Consider the following 23,544-nt stretch of genomic DNA (forward strand, 5'->3'; position numbering starts at 1 on the left):
TCCAAACTATTTCACCATTCTTGACGACATCAAGACCAATATGTTATTTGAATCCGCCCTCCTTTCTGAACAATACGCTATCGAGATAGACCGCCTCCTCGCTGAACAAGGAGCCCTCTCTAGCATGCTTCTCATTAATATTATCCGCGCCGCCAATCTCATTAAACGCACCGCAGGACTTCTTAATGATGAACGTCTTGAAACCATTTTCCGTCACCTTCATATACGTATTCGTAACACTGCGATACACCTCATGCCTGCCTCTACCAAAGCAGTTGTTAGAGAGGCAATCCATATCATCACTGAACGAATTGCAACCAACCCAATCGCTAGACCTCCATCCCCACACGTCACAATTCCCGTTCCACCTCCGGTTGAGATATCAACTCCCGTTGAGCATATGTCTAATATTATCACTCCTCCTGCTGTACCAGTCATATCAACTGCTACTATGTTTGCCCCGGCGGCAACAACCCCCGTGTACGTCCCACTCGTCGACGACCCGTTGTCTTAATAACCGAGGGTCTTATATGAAAACGTGTAAGAATGTAATGACACCACAATTACACTGGATAAGACTTCTTGCCAGTCCTCGATTAACACGGTCTACGACTTTTCTTCTTTCGTGGTAGATAACGTGTGAGTTCTTGGGAGGCTTGCTAAACCAATCAGTCAGATTAACTTAGCCGGAGCTTTATTATCTCTGATTGAAACTATGGGATTGTCTAGGATATACTGTCTAGACACTTGAACTGGTTTCCTGAATATACGGTTAACTGTTGAGAAGCTGGTCTCAAATGTGACTACGTGGACCAAAGCTCGTGTTGGTCAATATACAAATACCTGGTGAGAATGCTGGTCTCACAAATAACAACAAATGACAAATAGAAAACAATGACAAATAACAACAATGACCAAAGCTCGTGTTGGTCAGTATACAAATACCTGGTGAGAACGCTGGTCTCACAAATAACAACGGTGACCAAAGCTCGTGTTGGTCAGTAAACACTACGTGGTGAGAACACTGGTCTCACAAAACTGGGTTTCTATCACGAGAAACTTACGTAATCTCAAGGGAAACACTTTCCCTGCACTTGCCTGGACAGTTCTTACAAAGGAAATGGGCTTTGTAAGCAGCAATTTGTTCAGACTGAAGCTTCTTAGGTGAGAGTTCAATTTGCTCAAGTGGGAGTTCTTGAATGCAACAAGTGGGAGATCTATTTTTTGGGGGAGAATGGGCTCTCCTTATATACATTTTGTGTGGGAATATTATGTAAGTAAAAAGGTGATGTAATGACTTCAGAATGTGAGAAGAATATTCCAAAAACTGGAGCAGAATGTTCTAGCAGCTGCAAAAGAACATTCCAGAATATTCATGGTGGGATAATGACATCATTCTGAGTCACTATGAGTCACTATGAGTCATTATGAGTCATTGGAATGTTCTAGCAAATTCCATGGAACATGACATCATTATGACATCACTATGATATCATATCTTTCAACCAAAATACCTGCAGGAGTGTAGGTGAAGTCCTATGACATCATTATGACATCATACCCTGTAGGTACAATTTTATGAAGCATCTGATTAGTCAGAGCATCCTAATAGAAAAGTAAAGTAAAGAAACACTAGAGAAAACAACTCAGAAATAATGGAACAAATAATAGTACACAATACACGGGCTTTTTAGATAGGTTTTTGTTAGGCTTTGAACTTTTCTCTATGGGTTTCTCTAGCCAAAGTGAATAAGCCAAATGAAAGGCAATACATTAACCTTCATTTTGCTTCTCATATCAACTAGGTCATTATGTGATTCCCATCTCACATATGACTTTTCTTCAAAACATGGTGGATTCATGAATCACTGAGGGAAAACTGAAACTATTGGACCAAGGTTTGATACCAAGGTATGGGTTGACTAGTCTGAGGACTAAGCTAACAGACTTTGTCTTTTTAGGGGGATACCTAGTAGTCATGTCCATGCATGATTCCCAAATCATGCAGGACACCGTTAAGCGAGAGATCTCCGTCTCCCCCACCTCTCGTATCATCACTTTCCATTCGGAGACACCATCTCCACCTCCACAATCATCCTCGGTCACTACCGTAAAGATTGAAACCCACGATAACTTCCTTTGTCGTAACTGTAACATCACTGGTCATTGTCACAAAAACTGCCCCACGTACTTCTGCCACGTATGTCGTAATCTCGCACCTGGACATCTTTCCATCTTTTGCAAAGAATTTAAAGTAGAAAAGCCGATTCCTGTAGTATGGTCGGATGAAGGCTTCTATGAGGCCCTTGCTAAATGGGAGGCTGATAAAGACGCTGCGTTAGAACAAATTTCCGTCGAAGAAGACGAGAGACTTTTCATTCAATGCGCTGGGGACCGCAACAACTATGATGCTTACGATAATTTTGACTGTTGAAATCGGTGACTTCAACGATAACAACGGGGTAATGTTACAATCGAGTATGCCCCTATTCATTTTCTTTCTCTTACATCATTGTATTACATCACAATCACATCTTGCCATCACTAGATGATCTATTCTTGTTATCTCTGACTCTACTGAACCGGCCCTAAACATGGTTGTCGTTCACTATATAAACTCGTTTTGTACTATGTAGTTCTTTACTTTAATCTTACTAGGTTTTAACTGGAACTTCCTTCGCTTAAGACCTCCAATCTTAAGTCGTCTGAAACTTGATTCAAGCCAAGGACACTCTCCTTGTCTTGTCTTAGTGAACCACCGAACTCTGGTATACACCAGAGCCTTGAAACCAACCTTGGCCGAATACTCTTATCGAGTAGCCATATGTCAGAACCATCCTAGTTCGTAACAATCCCCCCTTGACTGTTTATTCTGGCATTGCACATACTTTACTTCCTCAGCATCACCCATTCTCTCCCCAGCATAATTTACATCATGGACCTAGCAATACACACTATCATACCATTCCCCATCACAATTATCATATACACACTCACCTGAGTTCACCTTATTATTCACATTAGTTACTCGAAGTCTAGTCGACTTTATATTTTACGGTCACATAATCAGTTCAATAATATTAATTGCACGCTTTCGCTGCTTCATACAGATCGTTTCATTGCCTCTAAGTAAGTGCGCAGCGCACAACTTCAACAACACACACTGTACGAACGGTGCATTGCGGAGTGTGAAAAGGCATTGCGGCAGACGGGTGACATAGTGTGACCAAGTGCGCAAACTCTAGGGAAAATGCACTTTTCTCTGCGGTAACTCTCCACTGGACTCAACATGTCGAGTTTCAAGAAAACAACTAGCAGATGTTATACTTTTGATGTCAGGCTATTGAACTGTCAAAGAATTAATTTTTTATGTTTGTGCGATGTGGAGTAATAGACGTTTTCCCAAAAATGTGTTGTGGGTATCACAACCTGGCAGGCACATATAAGAAAAGTGCTCAGCCAGTATAAGTGAGTCTCAGCTCTGCCTAGCTGCTATACTCGCAGAATGCAAGAACGTTCGACCCTAAAGGGGAAGCAAGGAAAGCAAGGATCCACGGAATGATGCTGAACAACCCTGGTGAATGGCGGTGAAAGCGCGAGAAATGCGCTGAAGGCGCGCGCGGGAAAGTGAAGTGCGAAGGTGCGCGGAGCGCAGGAAGGTAGTGCAAGCAGTGCACAAGTGTAGAAGACGGATACTGGGACTGATAAGAGGGAAAGTGCGGATCTAGACAGATACTGATAGTGCCCACTAGCTATAGACTGATGCTAGGGCCTCAAGATGATGAAGGACACATGCATTGCATGGAACTAACTGATGATAGATACTGAGTGGTAGGAAGGTAAGGTGGTAAAGTCGTGGAAAAGTGGGGTGTAAAACGAACATCAGAGTATGTAAGTTCTACCTAAGCGCTCTCCCAGGGCTCGGAGCCGAATAGGGAGCGCTCTAAGTATGTAAGTGAGGTAAGGTGATGTAAAGTAAGGGTGCATAACGAAATGGGAAGTGTAATATGCTAATTATGGTCAGATAACGAAAAGGGACATACCGAGGGACTGGTTGGACGATGGATGGATCTCCTGGATGCTGTGCGACATAGTGTGCTTAAGCGCGAGAAAGCGCGCAAGGCGCGCACACGGGAATACTGCGCGTTGTGCGGGAAAGTGTCGCGCCTATGGCGCGTTCCGCGGGAAAGTGGTGCGCTCTACAGGGAATGACTAGAGGGTGATGGTGCGAGTTGTGCCGTGAAGGCCAGTCATCAGAATTCGTAATATGAGCCCATATGAGCCTGCAGAAACGCAAGTCTCTACAGCGTGGACTCTAGTGGACATCTAGGATCAGGTTCACTACTTCACCTCCTTTTTGCCTCGCCTGCCGCTCTTCATGCACGGTGACAATGCGCGTGTGTTCCACCCTACTTTCTTTTTAATATGTGCACAGTGTTCACAGTACTATCTAGCTATCTAGCATTTTATGTCAGTTTATGTAACAGATTCGGACGAATTTCACCTTGACAAGGGTCAGGATAACTAATGTTCTTCCACTCTCCACCATGCTTTGTATGGTGCTACCTTTTTGATATGCATACTAACCACGGTGGTGAGCAACATGCACTTACAGTATTGCTCCTACCACCATGAAACACCACTCAACTGTCTGTGAGTACCATTCTTAAGTTTGATGTTGTCGATTTTTTTCTCAATGCCCTAGTACGCAGCTTTAAACTGTCCACCTGCTCCCTTGGCGAAGGATTTACTTGCATCACTAGCAGTGACGCCAACCACATGTGTGTTACCATCTTCCTGGTCGTTCGAGACATCTGATGCCTCGGTTTCTTGCACAAGCTAGTCCACTAAACAGGCAACTGGACAACAACACAACACAACACTTGCTCGTTTCAGACACCAATAGCAATTCAAACCAGAAACCTGATCGACTCGTCAAATGTTTAGATCGAGCTGGGCTGGAGCACGACAATTAGAGCTCTCCGTGTGTGGAAGGTGCTGTAGGGTCCATCACCTTCGAGCACACTCAAGCATTGTCAGCTCAAAGTCTTGTAAAACAGTGGACACGTTGACAAGTATTAGGAGGCACCGCCCTGCGGTACTTGCCCGACTTTGAATTGAGGTGCATTGGGCTGAGTTTGCTCAAGCTTTAGCCAGGAATTTGAAGCATCTAGCTGGTGTTTGTAAGCCAGTTTCAAAAGTTTCAAATTTTGTTTTAGTACCAATTTGAATGAGATCTGATCTAGAGAGCCCGGAACACATGAATATGCGACAATGTTGGACTTTTACTTGACTTTTGCATCTTTCAATTGCTGAAGATGGTGGAGTCGTCTGTCTTTTGTATCTGCCCAATTGAGGGGAGTGCATCGAGGACACGCTGGAGGTGGCGGATGATTGGTTGGTGTGACGAGGGGAAGAGATGATTAGTCGATGCATGGAACATTGCTGGTGAGCAAAGATGAAAACACGTATAAACCTTAGATAACATGGCCCACCGACATCTGCAAAACCACTGAAATGAACGCTTAACTTACAGCGCGTTACGGACACTTACAAACACTTACGACTTCACTAGCGCACTCATGTGATTGGTGGAGATGTTGAATGCCAATATTACACACCACATTTGGCTGATAAAACATAAGCCCAATTATCTTTCGTTGATAAGATGTGATAGATAGTCGATGTGATTGATCATGCTAATTGAGTCGCTGTCTACACAAATTCAGTACTAAATGTATGGTAGCTTTCTTTGTCTGCGAAGTTGTTCAAAAAGAAACGCTCGTAGCGTTCCAAACAGGTGGCCAATGAAACATCACTGGCCACTTTCTCGCCGAAACATGGTATAAGTTCAACCGCAAGTGTTACATCCGTCACTTGTACAACAGCCCCCTCCCTGTGGCGGTTACCGTTGTAGAGACTCGCATTTCTGCAGGCACATATGGACTCATATTACGAATTCTGATGACTGGCCTTCATGGCACAACTCGCACCATCATCCACCATGACTTCCACCATGGAGCGCACCACTTCCCACGAAACGCGCCATAGGCGCGACACTTTCCCGCACAACGCGCAGTATTCCCGCATGCGCGCCTTGCACGCTTTCTCGCGCTTAAGCGCCCTGTGTCGCGCATCATCCAGGAGCATCCATCCATCGTCCAACCAGTCCCTTGGTATGTCCCTTTTTGTTATCTGACTATATTTGGCATATTACACTTCCTATTTCGTCATGGACCCTTACTTTACATCACTTTACCTCACTTACATACTTAGAGCGCTCCCTATTCAGCTCCGAGCCCTGGGAGAGTGCTTAGGTAGAACTTACATACTCTCATGTTCGTTTTACACCCAAACTTTACCACCTTAGCTTCCTACCACATCTTTCTACCACCATGTACTTGGCAGTTAGTTCCATGCAATGCATGTGTCCATCATCGTTTTGAGGCCCTAGCATCAGTCTATAGCTAGTAGCACTATCAGTATCTGTCTAGATCCGCGCTTTCCCTCTTATCAGTCTCAGTATATATCTTTTACGCCTGTGCACTGCTTGCACTACCTTCCCGCGCTCCGCGCACTTTCGCATTTCGCTTTCCCGCGCGCGCTTTCTCGCGCTTTCACCGTCATTCACCAGGGTTGTTCAGCATCATTCCGTGGATCCTTGCTTTCCTTGCTTCCCCTTTAGGGTCGAATGTTCTTGCATTCTGCGAGTATAGCAGCTAGGCAGAGCTGAGACTCACTTATACTGGTTGAGCACTTTTCTTATATGTGCATGCCAGGTTGTGATACCCACACCGTTTTCATCCTGCATGTACGTGCGCTCGACAGTCCACATCATGAGTTTGGGGTGATCATCAGGACTGGAAATGAAGCGGAAGAATTCGACGTAGAGAAGTGGGTTGGAGAGATAAGATGGTAGTTCCAGATTGGAACCTCATCGAACCACCGGTTGAAAAACCAGTCAAACTTGTGCAATGTAACTCGCTATATATCGCATTAATATTGTTAGGATGTAGGCGCATAGAATACACATACTCATTTTGCCATTAATGCCCATGGCATCAATGAGAACGGTATCACAATTGCCAAAGGGAAAATCATCGCTTGGAGGGTATGCTTGCATGACTCTGCTCAACATGATGACATGTTGCTGGACTGCTGAATGAAGTTGCAGCTGAAATTTGTTCCACACCTGGTAGCGCCCATATCTGGGGTCCCAGCGGGAATTTTCACCACTGGACAATGATGATTGCATGATAAAGTCAGCAAGCACACAATTGAAGTTGGGAAGCATGTATTTTGAGCATATTTCAGCCGGCGACAGTGATCTGTAGTCCGGAGTGACATTCACTTGAAAGCGGTCTGCGCATCTCCAGAGAAGATGCCTTTGAGGAAATGGTTACGGACTGGTTGAGGACCACGAACCGACCTAACTTCATCGGGAAGAATGTGGGAAACCCATGAGAGTGAGGGGTTAGTCATCGCAACCTCCTCCTCCTCAGCATGCATGGCATTGACCAATGGCACCTCACGAGAAGTCAATAGCGTGTACAGGTCAAAAATCTCCATTGATTCTTGGCAGTTAAGAAGTCGCACGCACTGCTCTGTGAAATCTTTACTTTGCCAAGCCGTCCGTGAGAAAAGATCCTTGCAATGTGTGATGAGTAAGCATTCTGTTGTATCAGCTGAGAATTGCATCAAAGTGCCCAATCGCTGGACTGGTGTGACAATCATACCGGCGCTAGGCACGTATGAATGCCATAGGCATATTTTGACTTGCCTAGAAGAAAAGAGTAAGACGCTAGTCACCAGCGCTATTCAGCTCCCAAGCTATCCGCTTTGGAACCACTTTTCTCCCATAGCACGCTACCCGGTCCGACGTCTAGGTGTTCCACCCTCCCATGTCCTGCCTATGTCCACCTACCTCCGCTGGTGTGTTATATTTCCTTAAATGTCACTACTCATCAGTCGCAGGTCTTATTACATGTGTCCTCATGCTCCGCAGCACTGCATGTTCTATTACCTGTCACTACATCATGCCCTCACCAGTGTCGCTACTATACTCGCCTACGCATCCCAAACTTTTACACAGTATGATAAAATGACCCGTCGCACATACAGTACAGTACTTCCCTTCCCTGGACCTTTGCTGGTGTCGGAGTCACTTTAGTCACTATATCTTAGTTTTGGTCCAATCGATTCCACTCTTGCCAACCTCTCTGATCGCGTGTCGCTTGACTTGCTTTAAGTGCGTGTCGCTAAAGTTACCTCATAAGTTTGATTTTTGCAACGTCGGGATCGCTATTGGTAGTCGAGCTATAATCTAGTCACTATCAGGCATTCTACTTGCACCATCATACCTTATTCCTCGCTTTCCCTTCCTTTGATTTCTTCTCACTGTCGCTAGTCAGACGTCGCATAGCGCTATCGCATAGGACAACTTGCATAGCGCAACTCACTTACGTGCACGTTTCTCTGTCGGAACTCACTTGTCGCTAGTCGCTGACCGCTACAGCGCTACTCATTGGTTTTTTGGTCTTAGGTCACTATAGGTTATTTAGCCCTTCGCATCATCGCTACCCTTGCATATTTGAAGGGAGTTGCTTCCATAGCAGTCCTCTTGGGTCGAATATTACACTCGTGCCTGTTTGGATAAATAGCGCTAGTTTCTAACCAGCCTAGTTGCAATTACTCCTTCACAGCGCCCCAACGCCCAGAGTCGCAGGAAAATGAAAGAGCCCTTCTCCAGTGGACGGCTTCTGTTACCTGCAGTTGGGACATGGATAAGCTCTCATCCAGCGAGATCATCAAACGAGACGAAACACACCTTTTTCCATCCCTCTACTTGGGCATCGTTGGCAGGAATGAAGCCACGGGCAGCCGTGCGAGCAGCATCCATGGAGGATACAAGATGGGAGGAGAATGCAAGATGGGTCATTACCTTTCTGCCCTTTCCAAAACCCCCACCAGGTGTGACACTCATCCCTTTCAAAGATTTCAGGGCGCACGGGATACAGCTGTTCGCTGAAGTTGTTGGTGGGCAGAACGAGGAAGACATAGAGCTTGATGGTCTGGGGATACCCACCGTCGAGTTGTGCATGAAGCATTCAACTGATGAGTGTAAAAGTAATACACGCAAGAGGAAACGCAAGAAGAAGACCACTGCTGTAGAAGGTGCGCCTGCAAGGAAGGTCCCGTGGTACGAAGAGTGGGAGGAAGGTGAAGATCTGCGTATCATGAAGGAGAGCAGGGTCTGAGAGGGCATTTGCGCTTGGAGGATGTGAAGCTTGCGTGTGAGCTGGCATATGGTAGGTCTTTTGGAGGAGGTGGATGGATTTTGTGTTTCGGAAAGATGCTGCCGGCGTTGATGAAGGGAGTACAAATTTGGTAGGAGATGGTTGTGTCGTTCGAGATATGGGAGAGGGAAGCTGAGCGGGTCGAATGAAGGGAGTACAAATTCGGTGGATGTGTCATTGGAGATATGGGAGAGGGGAGCTGAGAGAGATGAATGAAGGGAGTATGAATTTGGTAGGAGATGGTTGTGTCATTCAAGATATGGGAGAGGGGAGCCAAGAGAGATGAATGAAGGGAGTATGAATTTGGCGGATGTGTCATTGGAGATATGGGAGAGGGGAGCTGAGTGATACAATATTAAAATGGAAGGGAGTACGAATTTGGTAGGAGATGGTTGTGTCATTCGAGATATGGGAGAGGGAAGCTGAGCGGTGTGGGTATCACAACCTGGCAGGCACATATAAGAAAAGTGCTCAGCCAGTATAAGTGAGTCTCAGCTCTGCCTAGCTGCTATACTCGCAGAATGCAAGAACGTTCGACCCTAAAGGGGAAGCAAGGAAAGCAAGGATCCACGGAATGATGCTGAACAACCCTGGTGAATGGCGGTGAAAGCGCGAGAAATGCGCTGAAGGCGCGCGCGGGAAAGTGAAGTGCGAAGGTGCGCGGAGCGCAGGAAGGTAGTGCAAGCAGTGCACAAGTGTAGAAGACGGATACTGGGACTGATAAGAGGGAAAGTGCGGATCTAGACAGATACTGATAGTGCCCACTAGCTATAGACTGATGCTAGGGCCTCAAGATGATGAAGGACACATGCATTGCATGGAACTAACTGATGATAGATACTGAGTGGTAGGAAGGTAAGGTGGAATGTTTGGGTGTGTAAGTGGGGTGTAAAACGAACATCAGAGTATGTAAGTTCTACCTAAGCGCTCTCCCAGGGCTCGGAGCCGAATAGGGAGCGCTCTAAGTATGTAAATGAGGTAAGGTGATGTAAAGTAAGGGTGCATAATGAAATGGGAAGTGTAATATGCTAAATATGGTCAGATAACGAAAAGGGACATACCGAGGGACTGGTTGGACGATGGATGAATGCTCCTGGATGCTGTGCGACATAGTGTGCTTAAGCACGAGAAAGTGCGCAAGGCGCGCATGCGGGAATACTGCGCGTTGTGCGGGAAAGTGTCGCGCCTATGGCGCGTTCCGTGGGAAAGTGGTGCGCTCTATAGGGAAGTCATAGTGGATGATGGTGCGAGTTGTGCCATGAAGGCCAGTTGTCAGAATTCGTAAAATGAGCCCATATGAGCCCACAGAAATGCAAGTCTCTACAGCGGGTCGAATGAAGGGAATATGAATTCGGCGGATGTGTCGTTGGAGATATGGGAGAGGGGAGCCGAGAGAGATGAATGAAGGGAGTATGAATTTGGTGGATGTGTCATTGGAGATATGGGAGAGGGGAGCTGAGTGATACAATATTAAAATGCGATTTCAAATGCATGATGGTCGGTGAATTTGTTGACATAGAAAGCGCGGAATTTATCTAAAGAGTTTGAAAAGTTGATAGCACGAGGGATGAAATCAACACCATAATGGGGAAGGAGATGAGCTGCGTGATAGATTGTGTCAATGTGTATCACCAAAATATTTAGAGAGTGACCATCAAAGGACGGCTGAACTACCCACATGCCTGTGTCTTCATCAGGGGTGTCACCTATGACATCAAACCAATGAACGATGGCACACTTGTACAAGACGAACTTGTACTTGAAGGAGAAGAAGCATAGTGCGTGTGCTATTTGAAGCCCTCGCATTCCTTCAAGGTCCGGTTGCGCATTTATGAACATGCAGTCATAGCGAGTGTGCGCATTCCTCCAGTTAGGGCAGGATCGTATATGTTCCCTTCGCATCCCTCCGATCCCACTTAAGTCACTCGGCGCATAGAATCTTGATGATGCGGAATTAACCACAGAGATTTTCCCATCATAGATGGGGAAACTGTGCAGTGGGATGGTGGCATGGTCACGAGGGTCACGAGGGTGAAGTTGTTCGAAGAGAAAGCGACCAATAAGATCTTGCACATTCGGAATAGAAAGCTCAATAGCGAGCGCTGCTATGGTTCTGGCACGTTTTCATTCTAAAATCAATGTGAGTGAGTGATATATAGTGAAAGGATCGAAATATGCACGGCATGTTTGTGCAAGCTGCACATGGGCCTCGATTTCAGTTGGCCCATCATCAATTTCACCCTAGTCAACATCATTGGCCTCGGCAGTATCAGTGAGGCGATCTCAACCTGGCTGGGCTGATATGAAATATCTAAAAATGCTCAACCAGTATAAGTGAGTCTTGGCTCTGCCTAGCTGCTATACTCGCAGAATGCAAGAATGTTCGACCCTAAAGGGGACTGCTACTGAACACAGAACCAGATGAATGAAAGACCCTTGAAGTGCGATGGATGCGCGAAAGCGCAAGAAGAAAAGCGAAGTGAGCGCAAAGCATGAGAGAGCGTACTAAGGTAAGCGCGAGCGTGGGAACGTGAGCGCTAAGGTGCGCATTGTGCGGAACATACCGGATGAGGAAACGGATAAGGAAGCGGATGTGCAAAGTGAGTGCAAATGCAGAGCGAGTGTTATAATGAGCGCGGATAAAGGTCTAGTATAGGCGGATAACGATAACCATTGGAAACACAAAGTGCGCCCAAGTGGTGACTACTACTTTAAAGTAAAACCCAATAGCGAGGGAAGTACAGCAAAGGGGAGTAATAATGATGAAGTAGTAAATCAGCAAACTTTATACTATGGAAATCGCATTGGAAGTGGAAGGGATAGGAGCAATAAGCGCTATGAATACGTAATGACATGTAATAGCGCTGCAATGCTTGTTACAAACCACAAGGCAAGGGATATGACGTACCAATGAGGTGGGTGGACATAGAGGGACGTTCCTGGATGATAGGCGATGAGGGCAATGCAGGGCGCTTGCAGGGCGCTTAAGCACGAGAAAGCGCGCAAGGTGCGCGTGTGGGAATACTGCGCATTGTGCGGGAATGTATCGCGCCTATGGCGCATTTCGCGGGAAAGCTGTGCGTTGTGCATAAAACGACTAGGGACATGATAGAAGTCGAATATAGCTGATGGTGCAAGTCGTGCATTGAAGGCCAATTGTCATGAGTTGTGAAAAGGTGCGAAATGGGCCCATATGTGCCTGCAGAAACGCGAGTCTCTACATCAGGACTGGTGTCAGGAGGTTTGGCAGGAGGGTCATTGCATGAAGTATCGAGACAACCTAATTGAAATCAGCGAAGCATGATATCATAGTCTCGATTTACTTACCTGAGGCATCACTAAGACATGTACCATTGAGCATACCACATTTTGCGAAGTCTACACGCAAAGCAGCGATTTTGTCGAGTCGCTGATTTGTCACAAGCATCTGTCCAAGCGCATTATATCTGTTTGACCAACGCCACGGTTGCTTCACAGCTTTAATATGCTTATTTTCCATCATCGACGAACATAGACCATTTGGCGCTCCGAATAGACAGATAAGGTCGGGATAGTGCTTCATCGAGTGCTGACGAGGGAGCGAGAATGTAGGGACAACGCCTAACCAAAGAAATATTGAGCAATAGTGGTGAAAGCGACGTAGTGCATCTTCTATTTGTGAGATCGTGTCCTCCATGATGACGTTCCTTCGAACAAGATAGCAGAACTCCAAAAACGCGCGAAACGTGCGGATGACGTCTGTCGGTACGTGGCCTTCTATCGCAGGTAGATATATCTAGATGCCATTGAACAGTAATGTATCAGTCAACAAATCTTCTGTCAATCAGAAAAAAAATGTACCTTCATGAGTGCCTTAGAGTCATCCCCGGTCCATTGTTTGAATCCACGACCCTGTGGAAAACGTCGCAAACCAGTGAAGGGAGTAGCGGCAGCAAGTCGTCGGTTGATGTCATCCATTCGACGTTCAGCCTCCCTTTTACCGTGAACATGATGGAGGTACTTCTCCACCCATGTCACAAGATGGTCCTTGAAGCAGCCTTTGATGATTTGGTGAAGGATATCCGGTGCAATCAGTTGATGAATGTCGGCACGAGGAAAGTCGTTAGTAAAAGGCTAAATTTTTATAAGTCAGGCAAACACTGCAGCGAGTGAACAAATCATACCACAATAGACCCCACAATACCAAAATCACGCCGCAGGACATCAGACGTGTCTTCCTTGAAGAGAGCCTCTCTGTGTGCCTCGCATCGGCATAGTGCTTCATCGTCGTCCAGTTTTCCACGGGGAGCGAGACATCTTTAAAGTATTAAACATTAGGAGAACAGCACGAAGAGCTAGTGAGACGAACCTTGGACACCAATTCCTCACAATAGATGTGAGCAGAACCTGCTCTTCATAGTCTGCAATATATGGTCCTAGCCCATAAAGGACACGTCGATAATGTCCATCGCCAAAACGCGCGACCTCGGGCTTTGACATAGGTTTCTTGAAAGTCTCGAGTATCTTCGCAAGTGAGGAATGAAAGATTTGGCGTCGGAAGTCACAGAATTCTTCGGTTTCCTTATGCTCATTGGTAGCTGCAAGATTGAGATTAGTTACAGTATGAAAAGGTGTCAAAGACTTACTCTTTGGAATGGCAAGAAAGCCAACAAGACAGAGCGCATCTCGATGCGCTCGACGGACATTGTTGTGTACATTGCCAATAGACAGGTACAACGGATAATACTCGTTGTTTCCGGTGCCAACAGATACCATTGTTTTGTCGCTTCCGAGTATTATGGGTACAAATGTCGCACCGAGCGTGTCAGGGTCAGTAGCGAGGATATCCTGGAAAGAATATTCAATACAAGGAAGTAACATCCAATAGAAAGACACGTACCACTTGCTTCCAGGCCCAGTCACCCGACATGAAGTCTTGGTAATGGTGTTCTTCTTTACTGACTGAATATTCATGGAAAGGGCGATAATCGAAGTCATTTACATAGTCAGGGTTAGCGAGGATGTTGCGTGCAACTTCACGAGGGTTGCGATACCAAACATCGAATTGTTGACTCATCCATGAAGGCACATCTGCTGGTATATGTCACAACCCTTATAACGAATTAACGTAGGGGCAGAGACTAGGACTCAAACAAGGATATCACAACAAGAGAAGAGGATAGCAGGGACGTCTTAGGATTGCTAGCAGTAAGCTAATACAAAAGAGGTTTGAACTGAAGAACTACTGACTACAATGAGCTACCTATATACATATATTGAAGCGGAGACTGAATCTGAATCTGAACTAACTAGCCAATCATTAAATAGAAAAGAGAATCGTACGATGATCTAAATATAACTACACCTATGATGTCATGGAACGTGTGATGGCTGTGCAAGAGTTCTCGAAGGTTCTAGAGTCACGTGACTTGATTGCTTGAGTAAGGAAATCGAATTCAGGGATGTCGGAGATAGAAGTAGTGGGCGCTAATGGAATAGAGAAGTTCGGGTTAGGGTTTGTGAAGGTTATAGGTATAGATGTTGACTGAGCGCTAACAACAGGCGCTTGTGATGGGCGCTTAACAGGTGTTTTACGAGTGTTCAAGAAAGAGTAATGATTTGTATTTGGAATTCGTGACAGTATATCAGGTTTCTCTCCGGAATACTGAATTTTGAAGGACTGCCAGTTGACGCCACCAATGGGGATGTTGTCAATTGTCTTGTAGAGGTCCTTATGATCCGCAAAAGGCGGCATATCGCCATGTTTGAGGAGTGACGCAGCCCAGAGATCAAGGAGAGTGTTGATATTTGGCGCAGACATTTGTGCGCGGCTGTACAAGAATTCGGCCGTCTCAAATTCAGTACAGTTGCGGAACGGTGACCAGTCATCAGGTAACTGTTCTGTGAGAGGCAGTGGTGGAGTACTAGGCGGTAAAAAATGGCCATTTGCATCACATGGTTGAGCTGGGACTCCATTAGCGTTAGATAGCTATAAGAATAAGGCGTGCTCACCATTCAAACCAGTGTGATAGTTGCAGAACAAGTTCTTGCCCGTGCCATGGAATTCGGCGTCTACTTCATGAGCTGGTGGTACAGATGAATGGCGGGCGTCTTCAGAAGGCACTGTCAGAAAAAACACGCTGACATCAAGACTGAGACTCACCACCAATATCACCGTCAACTTGCCCTGGTGGTGGTGGAGATGAAAGGTGTGGTCCATCTTTAATAAGTAGCGTTATAACTGTTGTGGGTCGGGTATCACTGATGGGACTCACCAGCAAAGTTCATGTCATAATCTCCTTCCTGTGCTGGCAGCACCAGAGATGAGCAATTTGAACCACATTCTTAAGAAATCAGGGTCAGAATAAAGACATTAATTACTGAGTGAAACAGATGCGGGACTCACCATCAATGTCCATGTCCTGCGACCCAGCTCCCTTTGTAGTTTCCCTGCTCATAAATGGGTGCATGGCAGTGCGGTGCCTTGTGCGTCCGCTGAGAGATTTGAAGTACTTCTTACATCCAGGACGGCCACAAGGAAATTGATATGAAATATGTTTCTTTCGAGTGGGCAGCATGGCACTAGAGTGCAGAATGAAGACTCGAAAAGAAAGCGAGTGAATGATTGAATGTGAACCTCTGAGAGTAACTTAATTAGGACTAAGCAGGGTAGTACCGTCGAAAATTGAGCCGTTGCCTACGGCAGTTCAAGAACGTAAGAGAAAAGTCAGCATAATCCCCGGGACCAGTACCTTGCATTTTTTGCGCCTTTGCTCTACCTCGTCTACTCCTCTCATCAACCATGGCACCCAAACCCTCGCAAGAAGTGTCCACCCGTCGAACTTGTCCTGCGAATGCCAACGCTCATCCTGGCAGGCCTGTTTTAGAGGCCGAAGCTGAGGAACGACTGCAAAATACAAAAAGGAAACCACATACCAAGAACTCGAAGGTCACTGACGACCCATATGCGAACGAAAGCCCGGAACAGATGAGCACGCATATTCAGAAGGCCGCTCAATGGATCGCTGGTATTGAGGATGATATGGTGGCTCTTGAAGCCGAAGTGCGGGGAGGTATCAAGGCAAAGCCTGTTCATCCTCGTCCTCATCCTGTAGCCAAAGGCAAAAAAAACCTCTAGCACAGATATTACTGATGGTATGATAAACGTCACATTGAGAATAGAAACTGATATTGACACTCACCAGATGGTCAAACCACTTGTGTTGATGCAGAGGACACTCTACTGAGCGACGGAGAAGCTGAAGTTGTTGGTGGGAAGAAAAAGAAAGAGAAGGCAGCAAAAATGTTGCTGAAGGAAGCCATCAAGAATGCCTGCAAGACCAATAACATCAATTCTGATGCATGTGCCTTGAATGATAAGAAAGGCAACAAGGCACCTTTGTCGTGAGTCCAACACACTCTTCATCAAAACAATGTTTTCACTCAGTGAATCAACTCTTTTTTTTTATAAATTGTGCGGTTTCAAGTACAACTAAAAAACTCTCACTCGGCGGTTTTATCAACGACTGGGCTAACGATGTACCAGCTGAACCGAGGTCTGCTACACCAAGCTCCAGATCAAACACCTTTTCTGCTTCTCACGCTGCAACCACTCCGCCCTCATCAGTATTTACCACTAGTACCAAGACCAGTTCCAAGGCCAAACCTGTGCACATCAATCAGAAGCAATCGATTAGCGCACCTGAGTCCAATGATGTCCTCATGGTCAGCGACGATAGTCTTGATGACCCTGAGGCTCTTGAACAGCGTCCAGCTGTACTGCCTAGGAAGAAAGGGAAACAGGCGATTAAAGTAAGTCATCCTTCCCATCGGCAATTCAGTTCAAGGACTCAGTTCAATTTCAGAAGTCTACTCTAATTGTTCCCGCCAGCGAGAGTGACTCTGAGCCTGAGCAGATAATGTTTTCTGCTCAGCCTGGTAGTATCAAGCGTAAGGCTGATGATGACAGGGATTTTGTTGATGAGACCGCGTCTGAGGCCATTGATGATACTGACTTTTCGGCTGATGATTTACAGGAAAGTCTCTTGCCCAAAGTTAGATCAATTCCCGCCATTGAGAAGGGCCGTGTTTCTCGCAAAACTACATCAGTACGTGGATTTTTTCATCTTGTGTGATGATCTGATTCAGCATGTGTATTTCAGACATCTACTATTGTATCTCAGAGCGCTACCCCTCCACCATTCAAAAAGTTGAAGAAAGAAAGCTCTGAGGTTACCAGCTGCAGTGATCTTGTGCCTCCGCCCTCAACCCAAGTCCCAGCGGGTTATTATGACGATGTTGTACCTCCTCCCAGCACCCAAGTCCCACAGGCCTTACAGAAGGCTACTGCAAAGGAGGTTGTTAAGCCGCGCGGTCAATATCACAACAATGATCTCCCAGTACCTGCCGACTCAAAGTGGGTGAAGGCCTTCTTGTCTACAGCACTTCTCTGGGCTGGAAGTCAAGCTAATCCATGGGAAATTTCCAAGTCTCTGATGGCAGACGCACTGCAGGAGATCTTTGATGTGGTCTACCCTGATGTCAAGTACAAGGTGAATCCCAATGGTGCTGTATTCGCAGTGGTAAGTTCATAGTTATTGTTATTTTTTGTCATGTCTTTCATATGCATTTTTAGACACAACAGCAGCTCTCAGAGTGGAGGAGCAACATTGGCTCGACAGCACTTGTGATCGTCGTCGATTTCTGCCCTCGCATCAAAGATGCACCAGATGACCTCGTCACCAAGCAACTCTTGAAGGATTGCGCATTCGTTTATGAAGACCCGGATAACATATCACGGGAGACAGCCTACCTGTCCGCATTTGTACTGCAAATGATCGCATCCACTCACCTCAGTGCCATTGTTGACTATGCCAGTGTACCTGCATTGAATACCGATGAGCTCGCTTTGGGCAAAGGTATGGATGGTGTTATTGTGCTCTGCGTCGTTGCCATGAGTTTTTTTTAAAACCATGTTTCTTTTCTGATTGTTTCCAGCTTGAACATGCCCTCAAGTTTGTCGAAGACAGCATCATCAATGTCGATGAAGTTCTCGCGTCTATGGCCACTGGCAAGTTTTCTGTCAAGCTCCCGGCAAAACACAACAAGGCAACGGGCAAGATGTTGAGCGGATGTTACAAATTTTCCTTCACTAACTGGCACAACGAGACAGAAGCATACAGGAAGTCGATCAGCAACAGGAACGAGGACTCAAAACTAATCATCATTTCGCGCGCACGAAGGTACATGAAGAAGTCTGCGAGGGGAGATGCCTCGGATGAAGATATTGAGGAGACTCAGAGTGTTGACGAGCGCGCCCTCATTTGTGAAGTTTTTCACTCCCCACTTAGCGTTATCACTGCTGACTTCATTTTTTTAAATAGAATACTACCCTATGCGCTTTGACACAACTTCAGCTGTAGTGTTTTTTTTCTTTCCCTTTGACGCCAATAACAGACTCTCCACATTTTTCCTATCCGTTTTCTGGATCCTACCCGTACTATCACTAATAGATCCAAGTTATTTTGCCACCTTATTTTTCCTTACTGATTTTGCTGTTTGATCGCAATGCACACTTTTTCAGTCTTACTACCAGAGGGATAAGTGAGATTAAGACGAAAATCAGAGATTGACTTGTCTGAATAAGTTGCCCGCTGATCTTTGCTTATTTGAGCTTATTAAGTCATTTAAGTACAAAAAGGGAATCAGTGATTTTGCTGATGCACTGCTCATTGTCTGAACAAGGAGAGGAAGACTTGCATGTTGGCTCCTTCGGTGGACAAATCCATCGATCCAAGTTCAGTCAGATTCTCAAGGCGATTGACAATCTTACTCCCGCAGAGAAGGTTGAGTTCAAAAGATATCTGGAGTATATATTAGCGATTGGACCATCACAGGCAAGAGAGGGTGGGAGCTCGTTGTCATCTGACTCGGATTAGATAGCACTGTACAGATAATGCAATAGATCATACACATCTTTTTGATAATCGAATTGATAACTACCGATCTCGCGTCTGATGTGCATCAGGGTCTAATTTAACTAAAAGCGAGTGTTTACGGATGATGACCTGAGCTAACTAAAAAGCATATCCACACGAGCGTTTTGTGAGCGCTTGTGAGCAATCTTGTGCAAATTTGCATTTACTGTTCCTACCAAATATGATCTAACAGCTGCAACGTTAACGCCTCGAGGCTTGTACTAAGAACGGCCTATTCCATCCACAATATATAATCTTATGATGACTTGGAGCGCGGCGTCCACCCGCGTGCGTCTCGCGTGCACTTACTTGAGCAACATCGTCTCTATTCGGAAATTCATTTTTTCCTTCTAAATCGTTAACAATAACAGTACTGCATTATCGGTCATCCCTCCTCTCCATACATCATTCTGCCGTCATCATTCCACACATCCTTTGGGCGACTCCTTTCAGTTTCTCTTAAAAGGAAACAAAAATGTTGCTGTCTTTGTGTAAACAAATTAAAATGAAAAAAGGCCGTATACTATTTCGTTTCCGACTAGTGACGATGATGATTTCAGAAACCTGCTGACTATTTCACACCATAGCTCTGATCCACGTCTTACAACATTGTGGCCATGTCCCGCCCGCGCCAATACAAAATGCGACTCCACATGTTGATGTCATTTCTACACTGCCAAAAGTATAAATTTGATCTTTGCATGTCGCGCTATTTGTGCTTTTCATTGATTTCAAGTTTTGTACTTATAAGCTCTATCATGCCCGGTTCATCCATTCTGATTGGAATTCTTCCTTTGACCAACTCACGCCACATCTTTGCTCAGAAGCCTAAAACCATCACATACAACGGGGAGGTCTATCTTGGCCTTTCTGAGGATGGTTCTCCTTGCTCGGCTCAAGCCGTTGTACATTACTTCGTAGCTCAAGCAAATATGGATCTGCTTGACAACAGGTTGTATTTTGTTGTAGGCAAAGCTGCCTCTGTACGCGAAAACACCTGCGTCGGTGAAGGCAACTCTACGGAAGATTATGATATTGAAATTGATGCAATGATGGTATGTTTGCGAAATCTTCCACTCGCATTTTTTTTCCGGCTCAACAGTCCTTGCAGTTACAAGAGATGCCATCCGATACTGCACCAATGCGGCCAGTTGTCATCATAGCTGGAGTGGTCAGTTTTGACATCTTTTATGCTCACTCATCTGAATATTCATTCTGTTTCGTAGTCTGGTCAGAAGTCTTCCAATCACGCATTTCATCTCAACATAAACCAATATGTTGCTGGTGACACTCATCTTGCATCCTATATTTGCTCATATCCACCTGACAACAAATGGTTCCAATCTCTTGGCATCCCGAAACTTGGTTCCACGATTGTTGTCACTGGTTTCATTGTATCCGAACCTGTTTCTGATCACGGTGGTGCCATCAAACGGCTCCCCTTGGAGGTAAAAGAACTTGCGTTCCTGACGTCAGACTCTGCTCCTTCTCCTGCAAAAGGTTCGTGATCTCCCTTGCTTTCCAGTATTGATAGATTTACTGATCCAATCAAAGGGAAAAGCACGAAGTGGAATTGGGGGAATAAGTCCCCATCCAAGTCCACCACTAATGACCACACTACTTCTTCCCCGTCGAAGTCTGTCACCGAAGATACACAGTTTTCTCTTTCCAAGCATGCGCATGAAGATACTCACTCTGATGGTGCAGAAGATGATCCACATCCAGCCAAACGTGCAGCTACTGCGAAACCAGGCAAGGCCACGAGGAGTAAGGGCAAGCAAAAAGCTGCCACAAATACCCCTGCAAGAGAGAATGATGGTGTTAAAGTGAAACACGAATTTATTGAGGGTTGTTCTGGCAGCCCCCTCAGCGAAGTCGATTAGTTTTGTACTCTGAATTGTAAACAATGTAGAACTCCATGTTGTAATTTTACCAAATATGTACCTTCATCAATGATTTACATGTCACTGCTCCAATCTTCCATTTGATCTGTCGTGATATTAAATCTTGGCAGTCTTACTCGTCCAGTGCATTATGATCCATTGACCAAAACAAATTAACACAATATATAATTTGCAGCCAAATAATGCCTTTTTCTTAATCACCCACTCATGCCACTAAATAGAGAACAAGATGCAGGACGATCACGGAGGCGTTGATTAGATCCATCTTTTCGTGAACACCAGGCTGCTCAGAAACGTGAGAACAATTCCTTCTGCTGCAACAATGGCACATATATAGTACCGCCGCTACCCTCTTCTGCCCCCCAACATCACCAATATTCTTAACTCTGCTACACTTTCACATAACATCTCCCTCTCATCCCGTCGTCTTAACAATCTCTTTTCATTTACTGCCATTGGTTCAAGTAAAGGATTTGCTCACTTTCAAACTGGAATATCATCGGTCGCCATCACGGGCAGGACTTATCACCGCATTTTCGATATTTCTGAACAAGATCATTCATTCCACTGGTTTTTATATGATGAGTCGGAGAGAGATTCACATGGAAACCTTTTTGATGTGCCGATCGAGTGGACACAAGCACTCCGTGCTGATTTGCACATGTGCAATCCATATGTAGCCCACCTTCAGCAATTTCATCATATTCCCGATACAACAACAACTGCGCTTGAACTTTCTGAATCATCTTCAAACAATGATTTTGCAGCAATTATGCATGCTGCTAACTCAATGTCTGTCCAGCCACGCAATATCCTCATATGGCATAACTCCGATCGAGAACCTACCTTTGTTCCTATATATTCCCGACACTATGAACCTCTGCAATACCCACTGCTTTTTCCACATGGAACATTAGGATGGGGCCTGACGGCAGATGATCCATCACGTCCTCAACATCTTACACGTCCATTTGACTTCACACAACAACAGTGGTACAAGTCCCGTCTTCTCACAGAAGACCGTTTTCTACACTTTGGTCGTGTCGCATCAGAATATATTGTTGACATGTACTCGCGCATAGAAGAAGAAGGACTCGGCTACATTCGCAGAAATCGCACAAGTCATGCACAACTCTCTACACCCGAAGGACAACATGATGAAATCCCAAATATTGAATTACCCACCAGTTTCATCGGTTCACGACATTGGGCATCAGAAGAAACTGCAGACAGTCTTGCACTTGCCCGTGCTTTCGATCGTCCTTCGTTTTTTATTACCATGACTTGCAATCCAGATTGGCCTGAAATTAGAGCATGGCTCAGACCAGACCAAACAGCGGCCGAGGCTCCTGTAGTCACCGCACGAGCATTCAAATTGCGATTGAAACGGTTACTTGACATTCTCCGCAAATGTCTTGGAGAAGTGAAGTATATCATCAAAATCATTGAATTCCAAAAGCGAGGTCTTCCACATGCTCACATCGTCATCAAAGTATGTATTACATATGCGAGAAAATTTGACAGATTATATTGATACTTCTATTGCACTAGGTTATACCTGAACTTCCTCAAGACAAAATTTATTTTATATAGATGATGTTGACCCTAGGACCCTTACTCATCATCTTGCTTCGCTTCAACTGCTATTCACAATGAGAAAAGGCAGCTCATCGACTCCGACTCGGAGGGATTCGACTCACACAACTGGCTCGGTACGTGATTGATGAGGATCACTCAGTCCACTCCATTCCGAACATTGACACATCCTTCGTTTAGCACCGACCCCGTGGTAAACTCGGTCGACTTCTGAAGAAGATGAAGGACGGTGCGAGGAAGTTAAGGATATTGGTGAGTCCACGAACATGTATAATGAGTGTCCTGGAATACGACTAAGATTGCCATAAGCGCTCAAAGGATTCCCGTACCCGCAACCCTCTTCCCCCGAATGTCACTCATCAACGTGCTTCATCGACCCCTAATCCCGAGGTAAGTTCTCATACTTATCCTCTAGTCTCTGTTCTCTCTCTAAATACTGGTGGTCGCGCAGGTTCACGCGGCTCCATCTGGTGTGGAAGTGGAGGCTGTGGTTTCTCATGTTCAAGATACACCAGAAGATCTCGATGCTGCTGGCAGTTTCAAAGACACATATCTCGAACCCCTCAGGATATTCGACGCTGTTATCGGAAAGATTGCGGATGTATGCAGGCCCTCCTCTCGATCAGAACCAAACTAATCTAGTTCCACAGGTACATCCATATGCAAAGATGGCACTGGGCGTGTTGTCTTTTGCAGCCAAAGTATGTTTTCTCTTTTTCTCTTCCTGTCTCCCACCACTCAGCAATCATTTGTACAGATTATTCTAGCTCATGCGGATCGCGACGCAACGGT

General features: G+C 45.5%; 4 protein-coding genes across 4 annotated transcripts; 3 read left to right on the forward strand and 1 right to left on the reverse strand.

The window, feature by feature from the left end:
* Window positions 1-8,779: 8,779 nt before the first annotated feature.
* On the forward strand, window positions 8,780-9,257 carry DFJ58DRAFT_885233 (uncharacterized protein; the record flags this gene model as incomplete). Its single annotated transcript, XM_041394625.1, has 2 exons — window positions 8,780-8,970; window positions 9,002-9,257. 2 exons carry the CDS (start codon window positions 8,780-8,782, stop codon window positions 9,255-9,257), a joined length of 447 nt encoding a protein of 148 aa, XP_041243388.1.
* Window positions 9,258-10,766: 1,509 nt separating this feature from the next.
* On the reverse strand, window positions 10,767-15,495 carry DFJ58DRAFT_716592 (uncharacterized protein; the record flags this gene model as incomplete). Its single annotated transcript, XM_041384233.1, has 9 exons — window positions 10,767-11,401; window positions 12,624-13,071; window positions 13,137-13,409; window positions 13,460-13,592; window positions 13,645-13,873; window positions 13,922-14,123; window positions 14,176-14,366; window positions 14,871-15,239; window positions 15,288-15,495. The coding sequence occupies 9 exons, from the start codon at window positions 15,493-15,495 to the stop codon at window positions 10,767-10,769; spliced, it is 2,688 nt and encodes an 895-aa protein (XP_041243389.1).
* Window positions 15,496-16,077: 582 nt separating this feature from the next.
* On the forward strand, window positions 16,078-18,697 carry DFJ58DRAFT_728509 (uncharacterized protein; the record flags this gene model as incomplete). The annotated part of the gene is made up of 9 exons (XM_041385598.1): window positions 16,078-16,338; window positions 16,391-16,430; window positions 16,481-16,679; window positions 16,763-17,087; window positions 17,141-17,383; window positions 17,438-17,857; window positions 17,911-18,210; window positions 18,273-18,605; window positions 18,659-18,697. 9 exons carry the CDS (start codon window positions 16,078-16,080, stop codon window positions 18,695-18,697), a joined length of 2,160 nt encoding a protein of 719 aa, XP_041243390.1.
* Window positions 18,698-20,010: 1,313 nt separating this feature from the next.
* Window positions 20,011-21,135, forward strand: DFJ58DRAFT_841872 (uncharacterized protein; the record flags this gene model as incomplete). Its single annotated transcript, XM_041392760.1, has 4 exons — window positions 20,011-20,307; window positions 20,355-20,423; window positions 20,479-20,752; window positions 20,807-21,135. The coding sequence occupies 4 exons, from the start codon at window positions 20,011-20,013 to the stop codon at window positions 21,133-21,135; spliced, it is 969 nt and encodes a 322-aa protein (XP_041243391.1).
* Between the last annotated feature and the right edge of the window lie 2,409 nt (window positions 21,136-23,544).

The sequence above is a fragment of the Suillus subalutaceus genome (genome assembly GCF_016647625.1).
Source record: "Suillus subalutaceus strain FC151 chromosome Unknown DFJ58scaffold_60, whole genome shotgun sequence".
Taxonomy (NCBI): Eukaryota; Fungi; Basidiomycota; class Agaricomycetes; order Boletales; family Suillaceae; genus Suillus; species Suillus subalutaceus.